The sequence below is a fragment of the Emys orbicularis genome, chromosome 22 (genome assembly GCF_028017835.1).
Source record: "Emys orbicularis isolate rEmyOrb1 chromosome 22, rEmyOrb1.hap1, whole genome shotgun sequence".
Taxonomy (NCBI): domain Eukaryota; kingdom Metazoa; phylum Chordata; order Testudines; family Emydidae; genus Emys; species Emys orbicularis.
The window spans coordinates 8,020,543-8,034,981 of NC_088704.1; the positions used below are offsets into that span (position 1 = coordinate 8,020,543).

Here is a 14,439-nt window from a genome sequence, read left to right on the forward strand (position 1 = left end):
AAGACTGACAACCATAGTATTGCCCCATAGTATTGCCCCCCAGATTCTGGGGGGGGCTGAGAATTGAGACCATTTCACCTGAGTTCCAGGCCACAAGACCTTAACCACAAGACCAGCCTTCTGCTGCTGCTGCTTCACTATTCAGTGCTGCAGCACAGTGCCATTCAACTTGCAGTTATTATGGCAATTCTTACGAAATATTGGGCCTGATTCTCTTCCCATTTACACTGGACTAATGCTACTGGTCCATGGATTCAGATGGGTGTGAAAGTGGCTAAGTGAGATGAGCATCACAAAGCCACCCCAATTCATCTTTACACTCATGCTAGTGCTTGCTCCAACACTATTCCAGAGCTACCCTAACATGTTCCCCTGATAAGATTCAGTGAGAGCTGAGAGACCCCCTCAGACCAGTTACAGATACCAGAAACCATTTGCTTCCACCTCATTTTGAATCACATGGCCCCATTCCTTTCCCTCATTCCTATCATTGCATGTTTACCCACGATCCCCGCCCTCCCCAGTAACGGCCAAAGAAGCCAGCCAGCTGACTCTGAAGATATCAGAGGATAAAGGAGGATAGAGTTACGGTTAGTGGGGCAGAGTTAAGGTTAATGTGGGAAACTCTGAACTCAACTTCTCTGAGTTTAATGTTGTTTTTTAAACTATCACCTTTGAATGCTTCTTGGTTTTAAAGGGAAATTAATTCTCAACCTTCATTTTGTTTTAACAAAGTTTGGGGAGGAGGGCTGGGAAGATATGCAAAGAAATCTTTGGAGACATTAGCTGTCCTCAGCCTTCTGAGGATAAAGCAAGAAGAGAAACATACCCAGAGTTTATCTTTGGTATTTCAGAAACTGATTCAGAAAAGATGAGCTAGGGTTTGCTAAAATAATGGATGGTGCATGGGATAAGTTGCAGCCGACTTCACTAGATGCCCTACCCATAGCAAAATTGGGGCCTGATTCTGAGGGCTGCTGTGTGCTTTCCATTGCCATTGGGCCAAATCCTGCATTCCTTACTCCATTTTTAATTAGTGCTTGTTCACCACTGCTGTCAAGGTAAGTTTGCCTAAGTAAGGCTTAAGAGAAATGACAGTAGATTCCATTAGAATCTTTCACCTGATCTCTGTTAGTTTCTGCTGGTCACTGCAGATTCCTACCTGGATTCCACTGGTTTCTCCTGCAAGGCCAGTAGCTCCGGGACCCTTAAGACCAAGGGTCTGTTGTTCCATTCCTAACTCTAGTTGCCATTTGGAACCAAAAGGAATAGCCTGAAAAACTTCAACTGGACTTTTCACTAGGGACAGACAAGTAAGAACCGAGGGCTGAATTCTGCTTTCACTCATATTACAGTGTAAATCTCGAGTAAATCCACTACCCTCACTGGAGTTACTCTGGATTAACACCAGTGTAGCTGGGATCACAGCCTGGCTCTGCATAAGGACCTCAGGGCTGAGTTCATTGAAGTCAATGGCAGCTGAGGATGGTCAGTAATTCCTGGGCAATCATCAGGGAAGGAGGATAGATCTTCTTGTGGGAGGATCCTGGGATCTCTTCTCCCGGGCAGTTTTCTTGAAATCGCCTTCTATTTGATGCATTTAAAGACAAAAGACCTGATTCCACACAGTATAACACCAGCTCCATTGACTGCCCTGGAGTTACACTTGCATGAAAGTGGTGGAACAGAGTGGAGAATCCAGCCCACACTTCTGCTCAGCAGATACATCTTTATGGCCTGGGATAAAAGTTGTTTCTTCCTCTTCACTCTCCACTCTGATAAATAATCAGAACTGCTCTGTTCTGTGGGGGGAAGCGGCTTTGATTTTGTTCTGTGCCTAAGTTTGATGACACTTTTTTTTTCTTCACCTGTCAACCTCCCAAATAAGTAACCTAGATTCTGGTTTTATCCCAGTGGTTTTCAAGTGTCTCTCCCTGGTCCAAATTAAATTGATTGATTGGAGATGAAGAAAAGAATTGAGGGCAACGTACTTGGATATAATGGACCAACTCCCCAGCTGGCATAAATCAGCATAGCTCCGTTGAAGTCAACAGAGCTATGCTATTTAAACCAGCGGAAGATCTGGCCCAGGGCCGTCCTAATGGGGACCAAATTGTAAAGTGCTGCAAATAACCATTGAGTAATGAATCATTGGAACAATTTACCAAGGGTGTGGTGGACTCTCCATCACTGACCATTTGTAAATCATGATTGGATGTTTTTTCTAAAAGATCTGTCCTAAGAATTATTTGGGGGGGCAGGTCTCTGGCCTGTATTTCAGAGGAGGTCAGACTCCATAATCACAATGGTCCTTTCTGGCCTTGGAATCCATGAATCTATGAAACCACAAAGATCTTGTTTAATAGATCCATTCCCCATTCAGGGGATTTGTAAAGGGGGGGTGCTCAGAGCCAGGAAACCAAACTGTAAACATGTATATGATGGAAACCACTTCAAGCCAGGGGGTGCAGCAGCACCCCCAGCACATCCAGTTCCAAGTAACACCTATGGCCCCATTTCTAAAAGGAGAGGGAGAGAAAACCCACCATGAATAAGGATGAGAAGGTTTCTGATTCTGAGCCTTTTCAAGACACAAGTGAGCTGGGAACTATGAGAGAGAGAGAGCAGGGGTTGGGGGAACCTTTGCAAATGCACTTTTTTTGATCTATCTTAACAACCACGATAGAGAATTAAATGGAATTCATTTCAGTGATGAAGGAATTAATGGCACTCAGGAGAATCAGGTTCAGGTAGGAGACTTGAATCCAAAGAAGGGAATAAAGCCTTGAAATTCAAATGGGAAAAAAATGATTCTGTAAGCATAAAGGGAACCTATTTTACACCTGTAAGACTAACTGTGTAACTAGAACCAAGTGATCCCTCTGGGAAGCGGGAATTGTGCTGATAATTCACCTAAACAAATGTGCAGCTGGGCTCCAATTCCATCCACTTCAATGAAGACCAGGCTCTTCATTCGACTGTTCCCATAACCTTTCCGCAGCCACATTCCCCCAGGAGTTTTCACCCTCCTTCTCATTGGCACCAGCGTCTTCCTGGTAGGATTAGACCACACAGTAGAATATAACTCTGGGCTCTGCACTTACTCCAGCCACTTTTCAGCTGAGGATCTCAAAGCGCTTTCCAAAAGGTGGTAAATATCCAGGTGCCCCACTTCACAAGTGGCTTGCCCAGGAGAAGTGGTTTAGCTTCCCCTGCTGCATAGCCCATTTGCAAGGGTGGAGCCAGACCCTGCTTGAAACTGGAGGAAGCCGGGCCAGGGGGGGCAAATCACAGCCTTCCTTGGCAGAAGCGTGGGGACTTGCCCCATTGCTGGTCACGAATTGCTAATCCAAAGGATAGACCAGACCAAATGGAGTGGCGGGATCAGGGGCAGAGCTGGCCCCTAGAAAGTGCTTAGTGATGTTGAGTGCCCAAGTGGAGACGGCAAGCTGTGTGCCCCCAAAACGGAGGCGCCCACTAGTCACTGTTGAAAACCTTGGTCCCCTGCTCTCAGTACTAGACACACTGCCTTAACTCGTAGGCAGCTGGAATCCATCCATGTCCCTCACATCCCCCCCCCCAACACATGCAGCCCGCAACAACCCCCAGTAAGGAGCACAAAGGATCATACAATCCTCACACACACCCCTTCCGCATCAGCGCAGGAGTGTCCCGCTTTAGCCCTGCAAGGTCGCTGCTGAACAGGAGAGATGCAATAAAAACATAAGAATGGCCCTACTGGGTCAAACCAAGGGGCCATCCAGCCCAGTCTCCTGTCTTCCGACAGTGGCCAGTGCCAGGTGCCCCAGAGGGAATGAACAGAACAGGGAATGATCAAGTGATCCATCCCCTGTCGCTCATTCCCAGCTTCTCTCAATCAGCTTCTTTTTTATTACACCTCTACCCCGATATAACGCGACCCGATATAACACGAATTCGGATATAATGTGGTAAAGCAGCGCTCCGAGGGGGCGGATCAAAGCAAGCTCGATATAACGCGATAAGATTTTTTGGCTCCCGAGGACAGCGTTCTATCGGGGTAGCGGTGTATTACTATTTACCCTTTTACCATATACTGTGAATAAACCCAACACACAGAGGGAGGGAGGTATCCCCAGCCCCACTCCTGCCTTAATGCCATCTGAACTCGGCTGTTTGAGCCTGGTAGCAAGAGTATAGGGAAAGCATGTTGTAGGCAGAGAAAACCCAATTAGGATGTTGCACCCTGACAACAAGTAGAACTGAGCCTTTTAGCAAGGAGTGTTTAATCTTCTTTAGAAAAACTAAGCAGGGACTACCAATGGGATAGAAGTTAGTGTGGGACTGTTGAATCTCTCTAAAGCCACTTATAGGTTCAAAGCCTGAACAAGGCCAGGGCCCGCCTTATTATTTTGATTTGTTTAATGAAAATACTTTGCTCATTCCATCGATGTTATGCTTTGATAAGGTAATTGTTCAAGGGCGCAGCTTACATCCTATTAATACCGCACTCTGGGCAAATTAAACCTGGCCCAATGGAAAGGCAGCTTCCAGGAGCCCTGTGGAATCCAGCCCAGAGTGTGTGACACTTCGCCTTTTGTTCGGGATCCTGTCAGGGAGCGGAGCTTGACGGGGTTTGATTCGGGGGTTTGTGTCTTGCTGTCCCTTGAGAAAGTCCCTGGGAAAATAAATGAATTCCCATTACACACAAATTAACAGCCTTCCTTGTGAGTCTGCAAGGACTGCATCACACACACACACACACACACACACACACACACAGAGTGTGGAGACATGCAAGAAATTGCAAACAGTTTTTTGTTTGTTTGTTTGTTTTTTAAAAATACAATCTTGGAGGTCAAACTATTTCTCACTTCCACCTTGGAGCTTGAAAAAAGTCTGAGGTCTGATTGCATGGGACTTTTCTTTTTTTTTTTTTAAGCAATTAAGTTAAGAGCATCTCTCCCGCAAATAAACAGAGCCTTGTTTTCCCAAGAAAGAGGGAGAAAAAAAGACAGAGGAAGCAGGAACACAAACCGAGAATTAAAGACCAGCACTGCTCTCTCCATACCAACTAGAGGGGTCGCATCCTGCTCCCATTGGAGCCAGGGAGTTCAGGGGCAGCAGATCTTAAATTTTCAGAACCTGTTTTTTGTTTGTTTGTTTGTTTGTTTGTTTGTTTGTTTGTTTGTTTGTTTGTTTTCCCACTTCTCAGTCCATCCACCTACATAAAAAGCACATGCTAAACTAAAGGTAATTCATCTGAACATAGAACTGCTTGAAGGAAGATCTTTCTGGCCAGAAAGCAGGGATATATATGTAGATACTATGGTGATAAAGTGTGTTATAACTTAAGAACCAATATAGACTAGAATAGAGCTAGACACACACACACACACACACACACTAAGGTAATTTACCCTCACATCGGTCTTGATTTAAAGCCCATCGTAACCACTGGCACATTTCAATACGCTTTGGATCAAGCCCTTAGTTTCTGCAAGAAAATATTCATGTCAATTTCGTTTCCGTTTTTACACAAACAGTAAATCGGGTCTTTGTCATTTGTCGTGTTTTGTGCCCTTTCGATTTTTTTTTTTTTTTTTTTTTTGTATTTATTTATTTGTTTTATTTTCCCCTGGAAACCAGATCTTTAAAGACATGTCGCTTTTCAGCCCTGAACTACGCTTTTAAATAACAAACGAGTTGTCCTGCCTCTTGTCTTCGATGCTCGCTGCAAACATTCAGTCTCTCTTCTTCCCAGTGGGAAAACATTTTCAGAACGAGCGTGGTACTTTTCTTTTACGATTTTTTGCAATGGTCGTTTTCAAACAACGCCAAAGCCCTTCCGAAATATTGGGTTTGTTTTTTTTTTACATCCCCAGTTTTCAAGGCGTATTGGTCGCCTTTGCAAGAGCGATTCATTGAATAATCGCTTTAAAATAATGCTCATTACACCGAAATTTCAAGTGGAAAACATGAATAATCTTCGTGTACATTTCAGGAGAGGGGAGTAATTTTTCCTTAAATAATTCCTCTCCAGGCCTTTTTATTATTATTATTACATTTTAACAAAATAACGATCAAATTCTCCAGTTTTTAATATTTGCAAAAGCACATATTAAAAAGCACGTCTGATTTGAATTATCTTTTGAAGAGAAGCTCTCTCGATCCTCTCTTGGAGCAGTGTCAAAATAGACGTTCAAATGCATGATCCTAATAAATAAAGAATAAGGCATTTTTTTAAAGCCATAATTAATAGCCTGTCTCTAAAATGCACACTGGCTAAGCTGGCGAGTGAGGTGGGCAGCTTTGCTTTTGGCAGCTTGTGCATTGCCTAAGTGATTTTCCTGGGCAAGCTTAACCTATATGCCTTCCTCAAGTCGAGAATTTAATAAACAGAGCTTGACAGGACGCAGCGCCGTGTTAGCCAGCCCCTCCGCAATTTACATACGCCCCCCCCCCCCCCGTTGAGTGGCTCTAAGTTCCACCAGAAGCAAAAGGAAGATGAGCTGGGGGGGGGGGGGGAGAGAAGGTGGAGAGGAAAAAAATAACACCCCTATTCCCTTATCCTTATGAGTTGTCCTCCAAAGGGAGCCGTGATATACAACATTTATCAACCAGAAACATACCTTAGGAAACCATGGAGATACGCAGAGAAGTGAGGAGTCCCTTTCAAAGACGCGAGGAATTCTGTCTTGTTGCTTTAAGCAGTTACTCGGGTCCTTTTCTTGATTGATGCTTGTTTTAATCTATTGCTTAGCGCTCCCAGGAGAGAAAAGAAGGGGGCTCTCCTTTGTGCACATGGGTAATGAAGCAAGGCATTGGGGGAAGGGGGGGAAAGGGTCCCCCCCCTTTCTTAGCTCTCCGCTTGGGCGCTCAGGTAACAGGCCCCCCCTCCCCCGCGCAGCCCCCAGATCTGCATGTGAAATTGCCATTTCACCCCTGCACACTCCTTAATTGTGGGAAAAATTATTTGTGAAATTGCTTTCCACCAGGAGAGCGGTGCACGCTTATTACACACACACACATACACACACACACACACACACACACACACACACACACACACACACCACCTTGCATTTCCAAGGCATGGAGTTCCCATGATGCTGACAAACTGCTTCCCCCGATATAAACCTACCCCCCCCAAACACACACACACACACACACACACACACACACACACACACACACACACACAATTTTAAAAAATTAAGGCTGCTTAAAATGCCAGCACAAAAGAAGGCAGGTGCCACCTTTGCCTCGTTGGTTCCATGATAAATGCCCAGTTGACCCTGGACTCCTGCTCTGGGGTTATTGCTTTGGGTTCGAAGCAATCGTTGGAGCTGAAAGTTGGAAATCAAGCGTCCAACGCCAACAATCTGGCCCTGAGAGGTCGGGACGGGGCGGCTGGTCCTTTAGCTTGCTTGGCCATAATGCCTTCATCAAGCGAGATTACGCATTGTCTGTGGAGATGATTATTCCAAAAAATACATTGGACAAAAGGATGAGGGGATGAAGGAAGGGGGGGGGGGAGAGAATCTGAAGTTTCTAGTGTCAAATCTTTTTCAATTCTCCCTGCTCCTTTGGGCAGGGTAAGAAAAACAAACCCTACGTTTGATCTGGGATTTTTATCCGAGAGAGGTAACCTTAGAGCAGTTGGGGAGGCAGGACGCTTTTCAAATAATCGTAGGACTAAAGATACAGTCTCTCTAAGGAGGTGTTCTAAGCAAGAGGTTTAGTGGAGACAAGATTTCCCCCATTTTCTTAATCAGCTGGGGCGTTACAAAATCAGAGCCGCGTAATTTTAAACTTTTTGTTTTCACACCAAGCGCAGTCCAGTTGAAATGAAAATAATGAATTGGAGCAACCCTGGAGGAATGCAGCTAATACGGGTCTTAAAGTCCGTTCAGACTGTTCCGTTTTATCCCCTTTCCCCCCATCGCTCTCCAGTGTGTTTCTCCTAAAAGTTTAGGCGCTGACACGTGTAGGGGAAAAGAAGGGATGAGAGAGAAAATATTTGAAGCGATTCGACTCTCTGGAAAGAAATTGACATGATCAATTTTGTTTCTCTCCCTTCTGAAAAAGAATGGGCTGGCACAAAAACATTGCCAGTCAAATAGCCCCCCCCCCCTCCCCCCTCATCATTTAGTTCAAGGTCTTTACTGTATCTGGGAGCTGATCATCTTTGGAAACACCCCCCCACCCCCCTCCCCACCGCCAAAAAGCTGCAATGGTTAGACTCAACGCTGCTTTTGACGGGAGGGATTGTCTTGTGTGCCTCGCAAAGTGTCTGAGATCTATCAGGCCGGGGGTGGGAGATGTGTGAATGATAGAAAAAATGAAGCAGAAGTGGTGGTGGAGGGGTCGCTTTTAATTGTTGGATTGCAGCTACACTGTCAACCTCAAACGCCTCAGGCATGGAGAACTTTTATATTGGGAGGCCGGATGAATAGTTGGAGGGGACTTTTCATTAGGCGGGGGCAGATGCTGATGCGCCCTTGCCTTATTGGGAGAGAGATTGGGATCCATCATGTATCTGGCCGCATATTAATTATTATTGGAAAAGACAAAACAGGAGGGAAAAGTGATCAGAAACCTGTATTTGCTTGGGAATTTGTCTCTCTTCTGGCTGGTTTTCCAACGGGGATATTCTAGTTCGTTGGGGAGGGGTGCCCGATTTAAGGGGAGAGGGCTTGGGAGACCTGATTTTGGTGGCAACAAAGTTTTTTTTAAGAAAGAAACGCTGCAAGTGTAGTTTTTTGTTTTGTTTTGTTTTAAAGTTTTCCGTGATTTCCAGGAAAAGTCCTTTTACAGATGCAAACAAAAGACTCAGCAAAGCCCTGGCGTCATTCCCTGCTGAGAAGGAGTTTTGTTCCCTTCAAGTCCCAAAGCAGCCACCTTCAAGGGAAACATTTGCTATTTGTTCAAACTGTCCTGGGTCAGCGGGACAATCCCCCGTGGGGAAGCCCAGGCTCCACCTCACGCTAGTGGATAGCACCTGGGGGGGAGGGCCCGCAATCAGCTCGGTGGCAAACGCCCCCGGCGCTCAGCAGCGCCTTCGAAAGCAGGGCCCGATCCTGCCAAATGTTTTCCCTGGAGGCAACTCTCCCCTGGCAGGAGTTTTGTTTGCCCAGGGGCGGGAAGAAGAAAGGGCCGAGGGGAAAAGGACCCCGGAGTCAGGTTGTTTCGAACCTGCCTTTCCTCGGTTAAAACACGAATGATGAGCCAGACACACCGGGCAACCCAAGAAAGTGCCAAGCGAAGGTGCGTGGCGCTGGGTTCATAGACCACGGCGTGATCTTTGCCCGGATCCTTAGGAGAGGTTTTTACACAACTTCCCTTGGCCTCCTCCCACTCCACCTGGCTACTGACTTTGCTCTTCACCGCATTTGACTCCTGGGTTACCCCTCCCCCCCACCAAAAATACCCCCAGATCGGTGTGGAGGGTCTCATAAGAAAAGAGAGAAACGTGTCCCCAGGTCTGGAGAGGAGCAGTCGGGACTTCCACGGTCCAGGCGCTTGGGGGGGGGGGGGATAAAACAGGAGAAAGCCCCCATACAAACGTGAATAGGGTTTAAATGGCAGCGAAGGAAACTCGTAAAGAAGCAGGGGAAGGGGGTTGTAGCGTTTGGCTGTGAAGGCGTCAAGGATGGTTTATATCCACACATACAAAGCGGTTGCGTTCGGGTCTTTACTGCCATTTATTCCCACCAGGCACATTGGCACTGGACTCATCTCTCTGCTCCCCGCCTTTGGGGGAGGTTAATTTTCAACCAGCTTCGGGGAGAAGTTTGGTCGGCGGATTCAAACAAGTGACAGAGAGAGAGAGAGATCCCCTAAAGCGGGTCACCTGGAGAGGCGCGGGCGCACTGGAGGCTGGGAAGAAGGGTTTCTTGGGTTATGGGTTTCTTGGGTCCTTAGTCATGGCAAAACCTCCCCTGATGGATTGAGAAAGGGGGCAGGCCGGGGGCTCTGGGCTGCCCTTCGGGGGGGATAACGCTGGCGCGTAAAGATTCCTTCAGCTGAAGCCCCGTGCGCTGGGGAGGGAAGTTGTCTACCCCCGGGAGATACTTTCCCAAAGTTTTCTCACCCCCTTCCTCCCTCCCCCTCCCCCCCCCAGCCTTCCCTGCAAACGAGGCCAAGCCTAGGACTGAATTCCCAACCCCAACCCCTATATATGCCTGTGCGTTTGGAAGCTGCTTTCTGCTATTGGTCCCTCCGCCCCACAGCAGTGCCCCTTCCCCTGTTCGTGAATAAAAGAAAGACGCTGGAGCCTATCACAGCTCACTTGGGGCTCTCTCTCTTCCTACCCAATGCGCCAAAGTTAGGCGCTTTAACTTCCAAACCTTCCAGCTGACATCACCCCCCCCCTCCTCCCCATCACCCTCCTCTCCCGAAAACAACCATCCCCTAAGCGATCACCAACTGCCACACACACACACACACACACACAAAACAACAACAACACAATAAAACAGAAGGGGGGGGGAATCAGTCCCCCAGAAGCCCAGCCCAGCACTGAGACCACTTGGGATGTGGCCGCTTCCCCCTCTAGTCTGTGTGTTACATTCCTGAAGAGCGTAAGCTCAGTCCAGCTGAGCCACATCGCTGAAACTTTAAGAAGAATTTCTGGGGGGGGGGGGTGATTTCCCCCCCACTTTCCCTGTCGGAGCAAAAGATTTCCCCGTTGTTTGTGAAGGAGAGTCCTGCGCCTTCCAGGAGGGAGAAGACAGAGCCGGCTGCTGCAGCTCGCGGGACTTCGCTTGGCTCAGCCCAGAAAAGGGGGTGGCCTGGCTTTGATTTGTGTGTCTGTTTGAAACCCAACCGCCCCAGACTGACTCCGGAATGGCAACTTTACCAGGGACAGTTCCCAGAATGATGCGCCCCGCGCCGGGACAGAACTACCCCCGCACGGGCTTCCCTTTGGAAGGTAGGTCTTTATGGGTATTTTAAATGACTCGTTTCTAGAGAGCCGATCGCTGTGTGGGGACAGCTCCCTCCCAGCCAGGGCCATAATGCAGCATTAGCGTCCAGGGGGAGGTAAACGTGCCGCGGACGGTGTGATCCCCAGCTAATTATCCTGTAACTTTCAACCCTCATAGAGTTTGGGGGGCAGATCTCCTCATTTGATTTTCTGAGGCAGCCGGTAGTGATTCTTTGCCCGCTAATTGACTTTAGCTAGCGTGGGGTGGTTTTTTCCCCCCCACCCATGCCGGTTTGTCTCTCCAAATCTCACACCCTTTAGACGGACACTCTTCCGAGCTTCTCCCCAAACTTTGTGTTTTGTTCCCGAACTGGGTCGCTTCAAACTTCCGAAGCGGCTTCCCAAGAACCGGAGACCGTAGCCAGCCCGGGCTCAAGGGAGGGGAGGTCACTGCTCAGGGCTGAAATGGGCCCATTTGCAACTGCCGCCCAATGTTTGGGGGCTTTTTAGCTCCCGAGAGGCCCCTGAAGCTGTCAGACGATGTGTCATTCCCCCCACCTCGCAGCGTTGCTGCATTCAATTCTCGATGTATCTGCCTTTGCACTGTGTGTATGTCTTCACATTACCTTTTCTTTCTCACCCGCCTGCTGGCTGTTTAGCAGAGGCAAATTCAGAGTGGGACCCCTCTCCCCGCATTTATTAAACCAGAGACGCTCAGGCAAGCCGTGATCAAGTAGCCAAACTCAAAGCGATGGAAACCCACGCAGGCTGCAAAACACACAAGCTAGGGGGATTTGCTCAAGTGCTTTTCTGTAGCAAATGAAGTAAAACAGACGGCCAGGGAAAGGATCAAAGGATTACAACAATATTTGCACAACATGCCTGGGAATAATGAAAAGAGAGAGCGGCCGGTGATTTTAGTACCTCTTGAATGTAAAATTGGCCACTCGAGTGTTCTCTGTCGCTAATGATATAGCCAGAGAGTGCTGGCCGAGTGACTTTGAATTAGTAGTGCATGCTTCTTATTAAATCGGGAGGCGATTTCTGTTCTTTGCAAAGAGAAACTCGTCCCTATCACCCCCTCCCCACCATCACCTCTTCGCAAATTATGCAGCTGAGTTCTTCGGTGTTTTCGAGACTGTGAAATTGTATTAATCTGCAAGATATACATTGCCAGATATTAAACAAATGGGGGGAGGGTATCAGACCGGGATTAGAAAGCCTGCCGCCCCCATGGCCCTGAAAGAAAATGCTGCCGACTTTGTCTTAGGATCTTGTACTCCTGTTCTTCTTAGGATCTTGTGACGGATGCGGGCTCCCTGCAAGGTATTCCCGGTTAAAACGGGGCCACCGCAAAGAACCAGCATTGTGCTGGCACCGTTCGCTGTTAAAATATGAAGACGGTTCCCATCGCATTGCTTCCTAGAAATTAACAAAAAGATCCTCCTCCTTTTCCCCCAGATAGACATAAAGCAAAGAAAGAAGCAGGGGTTTTTTACGAGGTCATTTTAGCAGTGTGGGGGGTTTTTTTTTAATGCGCTTTTCTGTGGTATGGATCAGGCACTAAAAAAGCGCATTTTTAAACACCTTTCTATGTCCAAGCTAGGTTCGTCGGTTTGCAATAGCATTTAAAATACGGGGACCAACAGCCATATAACGGTGATAACACACTGGTCGTTTTGGGGAGGAGAAGGGTGATCTTTATGGCTCGATAGAAAAACGGGCACTTATTTTCTTCAGAAGACATCGAACTCTATAGGCGAATATTGCATTCGCTGTCGATTATACGGCCATATAGAGGAAAATACAAAGAGATACAGGTGGCAGATGGACATATATGGATGCAGATGAAAATGCAGACACAGATCTATAGAGACAGAGAGAGAGGGAAAGATTTAGAGAAAGGAATCGAGAGAGATCTACAGCCATCCAAAGAAGCACAGGCGATGTAGAGACAAATAGAAACACGTGTAGCTAGAAGGGAGAGAGAGGGGTACATAGGCACAGAGATGGTCTAGCTGTCAGTGTGCCCCTGACCCAACTTTTCTCCTCTGATTTCTAGTGTCGACTCCTCTGGGCCAGGGCCGAGTGAACCAGCTCGGGGGGGTGTTCATTAATGGGCGACCTTTGCCAAACCATATCCGCCACAAGATAGTGGAGATGGCCCACCACGGCATCCGCCCCTGTGTGATCTCCCGGCAGCTGCGAGTCTCCCATGGCTGCGTCTCCAAAATCCTTTGCCGGTATCAGGAGACCGGCTCCATCCGCCCCGGAGCCATCGGAGGGAGCAAACCCAGGGTGAGTGCAAAGCCAAGCAAAGGCAGCTCCGGCCAGGGCAGCTCTGTTGAAGCCAATGGGAAAATACCCCCCCCCCCCCTCCATCCTCCTCCCATTGGCTTCAACGGCAGCAGGATCCGGCCCTACCTGTTCAGCGCTCCCCAGATGGAGCCCAATTCCCTCAAGCAGCATCGCTTAGGAGCAGCCTTCTCGGATGGGCCCATCGGTATCAACACATGGCTGCGTTCGCCACGCAATTCCCACCAACTCCGATTTCCAATGCACTGAACGCACCCACTCTCCCATCGGTGCCTGGCCCCCAAGCTGAGCGCAAGAAGCCAAGAGGCGCCCTCGCCCCCCCGCCCCCCCCCCCCGTTAAATGCATTGTTTGGATGAAATGTATCTGCAGGGGCGGGGGGTGGGAGATGGGGAGAGAAGCGGTGCGGGGTGGAAGGCAATGAATACATTAGAATGATTGTCCACATGCAACAAGTGGGGCACACTCCAGCATTTGCTTCGGTTCCCGGTGCCTCCCGGGGGGAGCCCGTTTGCATTTCAGGAATGCTTTACACGGGGTCAATCGGGGTGTGGTGTGGATGTGAGTCTAGATCTCCCCTAAATATCTCCCCGGCCCCCCTCCGGATACTCGATCTACACACACCAGGAATCGACCCTTGTCAATTTCAAGCGAAGAGCTTGGGACAAAAGAATCTTTGGCATCAAGTTGTTTCTTGGGGGGGGGGGGTAATATAGGCAGATTTACCCCCCCCCCCCCTTTACTTGGAATGAAATATCGTCCTTGTTAGACCAGAATAGTGACCTCGATGGGAAATCTGAGTCTAGGAAAGGTCTATGGTTCTTCTTTAAATTAAAAGTGATTTTTCCCCTCTCTCCCACCCCACCTCTCCGTTCTCTGCACGTACGCACCCCCTCCCCGCCACTGATCTCCATTGATCCCAAAAGCAGGTTGCCACTCCCGACGTGGAAAAGAAAATCGAGGAATACAAGAGAGAGAATCCGGGGATGTTTAGCTGGGAAATCCGAGATAGACTCCTGAAAGATGGGCACTGTGACAGGAGCACTGTTCCCTCAGGTGAGAAGGCAGCTTGGCAAGAAATACACACACACAGAGAAAAAAACACCCAGCTAGAAATAGATCTAGGGACATGATTATCTGCAGCCACCACAAACTGACACCCAGCCTGTATCCAAAGGCTACAAAACATCCTCTCAGGCGCTGCGTCCAAAAAAAG

At 48.2% G+C, this 14,439-nt stretch overlaps 1 protein-coding gene across 3 annotated transcripts in view; it reads left to right on the forward strand.

The window, feature by feature from the left end:
• The first annotated feature begins 10,830 nt into the window (after positions 1 to 10,830).
• The window catches only part of PAX7 (paired box 7), a 145,996-nt gene continuing 142,387 nt past the window's right edge, over positions 10,831 to 14,439 (forward strand). For all 3 annotated transcript variants that reach the window (XM_065421247.1, XM_065421246.1, XM_065421248.1), the window contains exons 1-3: positions 10,831 to 10,915; positions 12,972 to 13,207; positions 14,150 to 14,279. In XM_065421247.1, the coding sequence (XP_065277319.1) occupies positions 10,831 to 10,915; positions 12,972 to 13,207; positions 14,150 to 14,279 (451 nt within the window). The remainder of the gene's footprint in view (positions 10,916 to 12,971; positions 13,208 to 14,149; positions 14,280 to 14,439) is intronic.